Source organism: Lineus longissimus, chromosome 7 (genome assembly GCF_910592395.1).
Source record: "Lineus longissimus chromosome 7, tnLinLong1.2, whole genome shotgun sequence".
NCBI lineage: Eukaryota > Metazoa > Nemertea > Pilidiophora > Heteronemertea > Lineidae > Lineus > Lineus longissimus.
This window is the reverse complement of record NC_088314.1, coordinates 17,089,977-17,102,797: the sequence shown is the minus strand read 5'-3', so window position 1 is coordinate 17,102,797 and position 12,821 is coordinate 17,089,977. Positions and strand designations below refer to the sequence as shown.

Genomic DNA, 12,821 nt, shown 5'->3' with positions numbered 1-12,821 from the left:
CCAGCTACCTGGAAATCATCCTACTTGCCATTAGTTCTGGTTTGTACAGATTTCCGTCCTTTGTCCAAAAATAGTAAGCAAAAACACTATATATATTGAAAAGATTTATAGTCATGACCGGCCACCATGTGATCCAAAACCTCTGATCTGAGACACCCTACCTCCGATCTGAGACATCCTACCTCCGATCTGAGAAACAATGCACGCTAGGCCTACTTCTGATCTGAGACACCATGTACCCCAAACCTCCCATCTGAGACACCAAGCACCCTACCTCTGATCTGAGGCACCATGTGACCCAAACCTCCCATCTGAGACACCATGTAAATCAATTGAATAATGTGGTGCCTAAGTCAAGCTTGGGATCTTTTAGGCAGAAGATCAATGGAATAACTGCCTAAGTCGAGGTTGGGACATAGGCAGATTTACCTTATGCCTAAATCAAACAAATGTTAGGCCTACTTGTTCGCTGAAGTTTTACATCAAGCAATATGGCAGCTAGAAACAGCACACTCACGACAAACCTCTCAATAAATGCACTAGTTATTTCTTTGATAGGAGACAAAAACTCTCAAGTTGTAAGTTGGAATACATATCGTCACCCTTAAAACTAAAAGTTCAGGAAAAGATAAGTAAAGAAAATACCGGGAAATCCTATCAGCTTGAGCGGTAAACAATATGTTTTTCTTGTGTCAGATCTAGGTCAGACCCAGTATAATACCTGGGAATCATCCTACTTGCCAATAGTTCTGGTTTGTACAGGTTTCCGCCCTTTGTCCAAAAATAGTAAGCAAAAACACTATATATATTGAAAAGATTTATAGCCATGACCCGGCCACCCGAGACTTACTTTCTTTAATGCCTTTTCACTAAGTGAAATTAGAGTCTGTGATTGAAAATATGGTCGTTCCACCAGCTGGTTACCTACAAGATGCAGGCGGAGAAAAGTGTTTCGTATCAATTCATTCGGACAATTCCTTGAAACTGCCGCGGATAGCTATTCTAAAACCAATAACAAGATGCATGGGTTTTTCCAAGCGGTTTCCCGGTAAATTAAGTGCATTGTAACACTCTTACTGGGTAGGCCTACGCTATCGTGTGGTGCCCGTCATAAAGGTTTAAAATACGTTAATCAACCCCGTCACAAGGGGCCTGAGAACGAGTCTATGCGTATATATATATATATATGTTTATTTCGTGTTGTTTATAAAATCTCTATTCGGTATCTGAGGCGCATTCCTTTGCTTGGACGCAACATTACGGTGAGTTTGTACATAGGCCCTACAATTTGTTGGTCGGGATACCCGCTTTTTTCCAATATATATATGTTTATTCGTACTACTTTCCGTTGTACCGATAACTAAAAATAAGGTGCAATAAGACAATACTGAGTTGGGTGCAAATACAAGTTTACGATAAGGCAAACAAAGTACAAGGTTAGACTGAGAGTCGAACCCGAAAACCTCTCATTCTTGGAGATGATCCTGAATAAGTTACATCAGTATCTTGAACTATCACAATAAAACTAACACCAAAAACAATACTCCATCAAGTCAACATGTACACAAAAAGTTAATTATCATGTCTATTTCCTCTTTTGTGAGAATATGATTCCCTGCCTCCCTGCATTTCAAGCAATTCCCTACCTTGGATGGCAACCCTATTATGCCCCAATACCCAAATTTCCCTATTGATGTCCCTTAGCATTATACATTCATCAGGCATCTGATCCCTATTCCAGTTGTACTTTTGTAACACCATAGTTACATTTTTCCCCACTGATGAGACGCTCCCGGCAAATAATAATCCAACTGTAACCTTTACGAGTGTATTTCCTGATTTCCGCAGTCCGTTGATGAATTTTACGAACCTTTTCTCCAATTGAGTCCTTTATAATGGCTGGTAGCAGGTCATTATTAGTGCGATAAGGCAAACACAAAATCTGAAGAATACATTTACGCCATGCAATATACAATTCTTCCATGTATGGTTTTGAACAATCTAGCAACTGGTAACCATACAGCGGCCTCCATCAGCCTGCCAACCGGCCATAATATGCATCAAAAAGACTTGTTTGTGAACTTGGAGGGGGCATTTGGTCCCCCCCCCCCCCCACTGGGTACATCCCGAGATCCGGATTTTTTACTCGTTCATCATATACAATTTGAAATATCGAGAGGCAGGGTATATTGAAAACCAGGATGCCCTAGGTACGACCGTGCATGGTTACACCGAAACGCGGCAGTATACTCGCTCTCTCCCACTCAGAGTTTGAATGAGCAACATGCTGAGAATCCTTGTAATCATTTTCCCTTATTCAGCAATACAATGAGTGGAGACAAGCATGTGAAAGTTATCTTCAACGGTGAAGACAAGAGGCGAATCAAGTTACCTCGCCCAGATATTGTTGATGTCAAGGGAGTAATATGCAGCCGATTTGGTGTCCAGTCTGACGTATCGATTGTTGCCATTGTACCTGAAGGGGCTCGCCAGGAAGAGTACGTGATCTCATCTAGCGATGACCTTCAGGATCTATGGGAGGATTTCACAGAACTCCACATCACTGACAAACGGACTGATTCGGGTGAAATAACGTAAGTTTAAATGACGTCAAGAACATTCTTCATTCTGTGGGAAACCAAGAATAGATAAACGACGATTTTATCGTACATGTAAATTGTCCGCGGCTCAGTCAACATACTTCCGGTTATGTACGTTGCAAAGAGTAGGGGTCCATAGTCTAAGATGATGCATTTACCATTTAGGTTGACCGAAGGCTTGCCGGTGATATTCAACAACGACCGTGAAGACGTGAAACGTATCACGTTCACTTGCAATGACATTGAGGACATCAAGAAGGTCATCTGCGAGCGGTTCTTTGCCGAGAAGGTTTCTTTGCTTGCCATCATCAAGGGAGACAACGACAAGTATTCTATTTCAACCAACGACGACGTCAAGGAAATGTGGAAGAGCATCGTTGAATTGCATGTCACTGGCAAAAAGAAAAGGTATTTATGTCTGCTGTACATCTGATGGTGATGCCTACTGGAGGGCGTTGGCTGTCGGACCAGTGATTGCCCACCAATCCCCTAGTCCCGACCTTTTCGTGATCATTTAACCATAACGGTTCTTAGGATGATGGGATACGACTAAATCGTTTGGATGCATGACGGCGTGGACAGTGGTGAATGTAACCCGTTTTGGTAAAGTCTCTTCCCAAACATTTTCATTCCCAGGGATCGTGTCTGACCTACACCATTAGTTTCGCATGACATATTTTGTTGATTATCTTCTTTGTCCCTCTCATGCATGTTTCGCCTTCCAAATTTAAAGATTATTGGAACTGAGTGCGCGCGTTGATTTTGCCATGCCATCTCGTTTTAGAATGGACATCGATATGACTGTGGCGATCAATAGGGAACGGCATTCCATTGATGTAGTTCCTAACCCACGTGCTGCTGTCGTCCTAAAGGCGCGGCAAGAGTTGGGAATCATCGACGACTTGGTGCAGATTGACAGGAACTTCGGGAGAATGGGTGCCATCGCTAACATCTCCTACTTTGCTGCCGTTGCCACTGGGAATCAGGATTTGCAGTTGGAGACAAAAAATCTTGGATTCAGCGCCATCGAAATTTGCCATGCCGCCGAAAATACGGTTCAGAGTTATGTCATTACTTGTGGGACTGTGAATGAGACGTTCCACACCGCTATCATTTACCTGTTGGAGAACGACTACGACAGAGCACTCAGAATGATTTCTTCTTTGGAAGGTGCGGCTCAAGAATGTTCAGACAAGACAGAGACGCTGATTGCCAAGATCGATAAAGTCTCTCAGAGCAAGATCCTCTCCGATGAAACGAGACGAAAGATAATGGAAGAAAGAGAAAAGGCCGAGGTGTTCGAGAAAGAACAGGAGAAGAAACGATTAGAGTTAGAGCACGTTCAGTCAGAGATCAGGGAATTGACTAAACCAGGAGCAGTCAAGCCATATCTGCATGTGTTAGTGTCAAACCTCTTTGGTGCTGCGAATGTTGTTGTTGGAGCTGTGACAAGTTCTGGAGATGGCAATAATCACAACCTTCCACTGGAGATGGCAATAATCACAACCTTCCACTGGAGATGGCAATAATCACAACCTTCCACTGGATATGGCAATAGTCACAACCTTCCATTGGAGATGGCAATATCCAAAACCTTCCATTGGAGAGGGCAATAATCACAACCTTCCACTGAATATTGCAATAATCACAACCTTCCACTGGAGATGGCAATAGCGTGCATTGTTTCTCAGATCGGAGGTAGGATGTCTCAGATCGGAGGAAGTAGGGCTGGCGTGCATTGTTTCAGATCGGAGGTAGGGTGTCTCAGATCGGAGGTAGGGTGTCTCAGATCAGAGGTTTTGGATCACATGGTGGCCGGTCATGACTATAAATCCTTTCAATATATATAGTGTTTTTGCTTACTATTTTTGGACAAAGGACGGAAACCTGTACAGACCAGAACTATTGGCAAGTAGGATGATTTCCAGGTAGCTGGAATGTCTTGTTTTTTCTTCGATTTGCGGGAAATCGCCAGAGGGATATACGTACATACTAGGCCTAATCTCCTATGAAAGCAGTTCAAATGCAAGTAAACTGTACTTTTTTCACCAAAACCTATGAACAGGAGTAATATGCAGCCGATTTGGTGTCCAGTCTGACGTATCGATAGTTGCCATTGTACCTGTGGGAGATCGCCAGGAAGCGGCTGTTATAAAACGCGGATTCCGCGGAAATCCGCGGAAAAATCACGAAGCCGCCAGTAAATACGCGCATAATATTTAATGATAATTATATTATACAAATAACAACATAAATCATAAATCGGAGGCAAGAACTACCAGTTATCTGCACATTTCATCGGTCAGATTTTAATCCTCTGGAGCGCCATTCATGCCATTCCGATCGACTCTTTCCTCTTGCTTTTTTTCTTGGTGTTGATAAACTTTGCATGTTATCTCGACACCACCGTGGTTCCTTCCCTATAACGGAACACATTACGAGGCTGCTTTCAAGTGTGACTGTTGCCCGGATTGATGTACGTTACGGTATATGCCTCCTTCAAATATAAGTCGATGATGAACTGAATTCTGGTCTAACCAACCGAACCTAACCAACCATATGCGACTGCACATTGGAGTCTATCTTAAGCAATCACAAAAACTTACTTCGCGGCCCGTCTAGAGTATATAAGTTTATTTCAAACTACAAGGTGCTTGTGATTTACGGCGCATACAGCGCACCATATAACGGGGATTCCCAAAGACCTTGTCACCAGGAGTACTTCATGCGCACAACAATGCACACTACTAATATGAAAAACTCTCACCTGCGGTTCAGGTAGCCACCTTGTAGCCAAGTTAGATTTTTCCGCGGATTTCCGCGGAATCCGCAATTTATAACAGCCGGCCAGGAAGAGTACGTGATCTCATCTAGCGTTGACCACTGCCTATGACTGAAAGACCACTGATTTCCACTTCTCCAACTCTGATCGAAACCCGTGGCATTTTCAACATGACTGAAAACCACTGCTTTATGACTGTTGAGATTAAGACTTGATGGCAGTGTAAAGCAGTGGTAATTGCAGTCAAATTCAGTGTTAAATATCACCCATAATGCAACCTGAGACAGGAAGCTAGCAAGTTTGAATTTGATAGTCAAACATTCAAGAAATCATGGTAGCTCTTCATATTTCTCGATATTTACCCAAATTTCAATATGAGAAGAGGGGAGTTTTAGTCAGTTTGAATTGGAACACATAAGGAGCCAATGAATGCAAAAAGGGTAATCTAGACAGACACTGAAGTTGTATTTTCAGCAAATCAAGAAGGCTGTAGGCCCTATAGGTGTTGTAATGTATGCATACACTGCAAGATATCTGCATGTATCTTCATGCATCTACTGTAGGCCCTATAGGTGTTAATTGTAATGTATGCATACACTGCAAGATATCTGCATAGGAGCTCCATACACATCAATCAGTCTGTTAGATCATTATTCTACAGGCCGCGTGCAGTTACTTTATTTGGACATCAATTTGATCTATCTTCAATCCCTGACATCACCACTGACAGTAGCTATGTGCCATGTGTTGTTTCAATTGTCTATAGTAACCCCATCTGACCACTGTCATTATGACAAAGTTTGCAATGACGTAGGTCAAGGACGTGAATTTGTCATCTTTTTACTGTGTCACGTCATCATGCAATGGCGATGTCCTCTATTTGTGCAGATGACGTCATCACTGCCATATTGGACGCAAACACACCGTCTAAAATAGGACAGCAAAAGTAACAGTTCGCTAGAAGTTTTTGCTTTTTCGAACAATTTCTTTGGTTGTCATCAGCACAGGGGGGTCACGTCCCCCAAACCTCTCTCGGCATCCGTGCCTGCATGCCATTGAATAAATTATTCATATTAACACTGAAAATGACTGCTCCCTCCAGGAGGTTTTGGAAATGGCAGTCAAAATCAGTGGTGTTTCAGTGTGGATTCAGTGTGCTGCGAAATATTTAAATTAACACTGAACCCCACTGCCAGCCCTGTGCATGATGCATAGTGGGGAGTCATTTTCAGTGTCAAAAGCAGTGGAAATCAGTCAGCCTAAATATTTAAATGAGCACTGCTTTTGACTGCCTTACCACTGATTTTGACTGTCTTACCACTGCTTATGACTCCCTAACCTCTATTTTTGATTGCTGTATAACTGTATGCTTTGGTAACGCGTGACTGAAAAACACTCCCTATGACTGCTTTACACTGATTTCAACACTGCCATAAAAATGTGAGGTAACACTGCAACCTGACTGAATCCTGACTGATATCACACTGCTTTTCGGTGAGGGATATTTCAGAAAATGTGAGCTCACTACTCAGTTTAGAACTCGTATTTTGAAAGGGCCAATATCAATTCGTGACGATTTGACAGATATGCTATGCTGAGGTCATTTTTCCCAGGCATTTGAGTAGTATAATAATGACAGTTCTAACTCAAGCTCAAATCCCAGTCAAAATCTCCAAGTCAAATCCCAGTCAACACGTTTCAAAACTTATCTCAGTCAAATCCTAGTCTAAATAGTTTCCAGTCAAACTTCAGTCAAGTCACTAAATCATCCAAATCATCCAAATTTTCAAAATTTCAAAAAAATAAAAATTTCAAAAATTAAAAATTTCAAAATTTTCAAAAATTTCAAAAAAGACAAAACGTGAACTTAACAAAAATTATTTTCTTGTAAATAAAATGAACTTTCCGTCAAACGAAGAACTTGAATCAAGAGTCACCGAGTCAACAGATTATCTAAAATTTAAAGATCTTCCAGTGAACACATGGTATAGAATTAACTCATTCAGAACTATAAGCACAAAAATAGGAGAATCAACACTGCTTGAACTTGTTGACTCAGAATCGAAAGAAGTCACCGTGTGGGCGACGAGTGTCATCAAACAAAAGATAAATCTTGATCACAATTATATAAGATTCACAGGAGTCAAGGAGACCAAACAGGGTAAAAAGTTTTATGGATTTAACCTCTTGGACTAAACCTATATCTAAAGAAAATAAAAACATCATAAATGAGAGAAGTATATGTCAATTGGAGAAATCTTCCTGATAATACTTGGTATAAGATTGATAGATTGGATTATTTATCAATAACAGATAAGTATGATTTTTTACTATTTGTATATCCCAGAGATGATAAAATAACTTTGTATATTGTAAGACTGACAAAACGAATTAAGGATAAAATTTTAGACCTGGGTGATATAAGCCCTCTTCTAGACGATGATGTCTTCATTTACAAAAAAGACAATGATATGAGTCAACATTGGATTTTTTAAATAAAAAAGAACAACTTGATTAATTTACAAAACGTCTACTTAACATAAATTATTTTCTTGTAAATAAATGGAAGAAGTATATGTCAATTGGAGAAATCTTCCTGATAATACCTGGTATAAAATTGAAAAAATAGATTTATTATCATCAAACGATAAGTATGCTTTTTTACTATCGTTAATACCCAGAGATAAAAAAACCTTGTACAGTGTAGTATTACCAAAAGAAATAAAAGAAAATATTTTAGATCTGGGTAATATAGAACCTCATGATGAAGATGAGGTCTTCATTTACAAAAAAGACAATGATATCTCTCAACATTGGATTTTTTAAATAAAAAAGAACAACTTGATTAATTGACAAAACCTATATCTAATACAAATTATTTTATTGGAAATGGAGTCCCTTGTTAGAGAATGTAAAAATTGTTCTCAAGAGAAATTATTGGATGATTTTGTAAGAGTTGAACAATGTAAATATGGTAGAAGTTATAGTTGTAAACCATGTTCAAACAATTATAAAAACAATTATCAACTAGACAAAAAGTCAAATGACGAATCTTTTAAAATATCGAGTAATCTTACATCAATATTATCCCAATGTCTTCATAAAAAATATAAAAAATCCAAACTTGAGAAAGTTATGGACTGTTCTCTAGATGGTCTGTACAAGTGGATTGAGTTTCAATTTGATGAAAATATGACATGGGAAAACTATGGTGATTATTGGCATATTGATCATATTCTTCCACAATCACATTTTGACCATACTGTTGAAGAAGAACTTATGCTTTGTTGGAACTGGCGTAACTTGAGACCTGTTTCAAAGGAGGAAAACAGGACAAAGGGAAAGAAAATTGATTACGAACTATACTATCAAAATGTATCACTAGCTTCTGAATTTCTAGAAGATGAAATTTAAAAACTTTATTTATAATAAATATGACCACCTCATGATGATTTTCACAAATTCTCATAGGTGTGGTGAGCCTTGAATTCTAGATTTTCGCTCAAGTGAGGATTAACTAGAATTTTAAATTTCACTAGAGTTCTTTCAACTTCTCAATCTTGGGAAAATTTGAAAACTCCTATGACCAAGAGCCTTGACTTTTGTAATATAGTTTTTATTTTCCGTTGTATACATGTCTTTATTTGGAATCTTATAATCAAAAACTTGATTATAAAATGACTTATTGAAACCGAAACTAAAAAAAGGGGAATCCCCTAAACCTATATCTAATACAAATTATTTTCTTGTAAATAAAGATATGACAACGGCATCGAAAAATAAAAAACTTTTTTATATAAATAAAGACATGAATCCAACTACAAATCCAACTACAAACATCCCAACAGGCCTGGCTTTTCCAGCTGAGGGATTGTCGACTGACGAATTGAAAATTCTCGCCTTTAGACACAAAATTAAAAACTATGGATCTCTTTCAAGAGAAAAGTTAATTGAATGACTTCAACAAATTCCGAATAGTTTCAACGACATCGAAGTGAAAATTGACAAGCCAGTGTCACAACTCTCTCAAATTGAGAAACGTGTTCTAGCTCAAAGACTAGGTATAAATCCTAGAAAATTCAAAAAAGGACAGCTAGAAAATATCATTGAAGAAAAAATTTCACAGGAAAATTTGATTGACATCAAGCCTAAACCTGTGAAAGCAAAAATTTCAATCAGAAAACCTCTTTTACAGAAAGTAAAAGAACTTGGCCATAAAAATTTTCAGAATCTCAATATTGAGAAATTGAAAGAACTCTTGACCAAGGAACCAGTCAAAAGACTATTAAAATCAGATCTTTTTAAACAAGCGAAGGAACTTGACATCAATGTTAAAAGTTCCATGACAAAAAAAGTCATCCAGGAGTTGATTGAAAAACATACAGAGTTAAAAACATTCAAAACATTCAACTCCGCTTTCAGAGGATATGTTAATCATTTCCAAATGGAAGGTTTGCCTCATATTGACATTGAAAACTATCTCAATAAAATTAAATCAGTTTTACAAGATAAAATTAATGAGGAAAATAAAGAAGGATTAAAAATTTCAATCATTCTACATATTCTAATGCAAAGGAAGAATGACATTAAAGAATTTCAACTTCGTTCTAGACACATCATTTATGTGGGTCAAGAACTTAATTATGACACTCTCATCGAAGACTTCCTTAAAGAACTGGAAAATTTAGTTCAGGAAGGTTCAGGTTGGAAATTTTTAGAAGTCATCAAGATTGAGTTACACACTGTAAAATATACGCCACTTTCAGGATCAAGCTATATTCCTTTACCAGATAAGATTCAAAATAAAAGAGCAGTGATTAATGTGCAAAATTCTGATCAAAAATGCTTCAGATACTCAGTTGAATCTTATCTTTTAAACTTAGAGAAAAACACAGAGCGAGTTTCAAATTACAACAAAACTGAATTTGACCACATGTTTAAAGATTTAGAATATCCTGTCAAAATCAAGGATATTGAGAAATTTGAGAAGAATAATCCTGACTTAGCAGTCAATGTATTTACATTTATCCCTAGACAGAAAGTATGCTTTGGAAATGAAACTACAGATTACCCAATTTCCCCAGTTAGACTATCTGAGAGAATTCTAGCAGAAGATAAGTATATTAATCTTTTACACTACAAAGATGAGAACGATTTTCCAGAAGGTGAAAAGGTTGAAAATGTCAAAGACAATGCAAATTATCATTATGCTTGGATCAAAAATTTCTCAAGGCTTGTATCTACATCTCATTCTAAACACGATGGGCAAGTCAAAGTATGTTTCAGATGTATGAAAGTTATTTCAGCATCGACAAGCGAACTTCTAAATAAAAGATACAATCAACATTTTGAGAACTGTAAGCAGTTTGAATGTGTCAGAGTTAGCATGCCTAAGGATCATGAAAAAATCCTACAATTCAATCAGAAAAAATTCGAACAAAAACATCCTGTCTTTATCGTCGCTGACTTTGAATCATCTTTGAAAACTATTGACAAATCCTTAGGCGAAAAAACTGTTCAAATTCAAGAACATATTCCTAACTCATTCAGCTTCTATGTTTGTTTTGACAAGGATCAAATCAAGGCTAAAAATCTCTTCACAGAATATAGTGTCAACGATCATAATGAAGATATCGGAGAAAGATTCTGTGAAGAGATTGAAAAAGCTGTCTATAACATCCATGACAAGCATTTCAAACCTAAAGCTATGTTAGCCTTAACACAAGTCCAACAGAAAGAATATTCCTTAGCTAAAAAATGTCATGTCTGTGACAAGGAATTTACAGAAAAAAATTATAAAGTTCGTGATCACAACCATTTTAATGGAAAATACAGAGGAGCAGCCTGTAATAAGTGTAACCTTCAATTACAAGCTCCAAACTTCATACCAGTCTATTTTCATAATCTTTCAGGCTATGATGCACATCTGTTTGTGAAAAATTTAAAAGGGAGATTGAATGTCATCGCGAAAAATTCTGAAAACTATATTTCATTCAGCAAGGAGTTACAGGTTGACGAGCATAAGACTCTATCGATCAGATTTCTTGACTCATATAGACTCATGCAGTCATCTCTAGCAAATCTTGCAAATAATTTGCCCAATTCTGAAAAGAAAAACCTTGCTAAAAAGTTCACAGGTGAACAATTTGACCTCGTGACAAGAAAAGGAATATATCCTTATGAATGGGTAGATTCACACAATAAATTTGAACAGACTGAATTACCTCCGATTGAAGCATTTGACTCAAAATTTAATGATACAAAAATTTCAGTTGAAGACTATTCCCATGCAAAGAATGTATGGGAAAAATTTGGATGCAAAACCTTTAGAGATTACCATGAAATTTATTTGAGAACTGATGTTCTTTTACTAGCAGACATTCTGGAAAATTTCAGACAGACATGCATGGAGATTTATAATTTAGATCCAGTCTGGGCTTATTCGGCCTCAGGATTGTCTTGGCAAGCCATGTTGAAAAAGACTGACGTTAAAATTGAACTTTTAACAGATGTAGACCATTACAACTTCTTTGAATGTGGCATTCGAGGAGGAATCTGTCAAGCAAGTCATAGATATGCAAAAGCAAATAATCCCTATTTGAAAGATTTTGACAAGGGTCAACCTACAAGTTATATCTCTTATCTTGATGCGAATAATTTGTATGGATTATCCATGAGTGAAAAATTACCACATTCTAATTTTAAATGGATGACTCAATCAGAATTATTAAAGTGGCAAAGCATTCCATGCACACTTGAAGTTGACTTAGAATATCCTCAAGAATTACATGACTTACACAATGCCTATCCATTAGCACCTGAACATTTGAATGATAAGTTGATTCCTAATTTACAAGACAAGAAAAAATATATTGTGCATCACAAGGCCTTGAAGTTCTATTTGAGTCAAGGTTTAAAATTGACTAAGATTCATAGAGGAATTTCTTATACAGAATCATACTTTTTGAAAGAGTACATTGACTTAAACACAAGTCAACGTGCCAAAGCGAAAAATGACTTTGAAAAGGACTTCTTCAAATTGATGAACAATTCATGCTTTGGAAAGACAATGGAATCAGTCAGAGATAGAAAAAATATAAAATTGACTACAAATGTCCCTCAGCTTCGAAAATTAGTCAATTCGAACAACTATAAAGATCACAAAATTTTCAGTGAAGATCTTGTCATGGTTGAATCTCAAAAAGTAGAAGTTTGTCTCAATAAACCAATATTTATGGGTCAAGCGATTCTAGACCTGTCAAAAATACACATGTATGATTTCCATTATAATCATATGATGAAAAAGTACTCAGACAAAGCACAACTGTTGTACACTGATACTGACTCATTAGTCTATCACATTCAAACTGATGATATTTATAAGGATATGAAACAAGATGCTGAATTATTTGACTTTTCAAATTTTCCAAAAGATCATC

At 37.3% G+C, this 12,821-nt stretch overlaps 1 protein-coding gene across 1 annotated transcript; it reads left to right on the top strand.

The window, feature by feature from the left end:
- Positions 1 to 1,218: 1,218 nt before the first annotated feature.
- LOC135491622 (uncharacterized) lies at positions 1,219 to 4,129 on the top strand. Its single transcript, XM_064777593.1, has 4 exons — positions 1,219 to 1,262; positions 2,322 to 2,594; positions 2,766 to 3,008; positions 3,385 to 4,129. Exons 2-4 carry the CDS (start codon positions 2,329 to 2,331, stop codon positions 4,127 to 4,129), a joined length of 1,254 nt encoding a protein of 417 aa, XP_064633663.1. The 5' UTR covers positions 1,219 to 1,262; positions 2,322 to 2,328.
- The last annotated feature ends 8,692 nt before the right edge of the window (positions 4,130 to 12,821 follow it).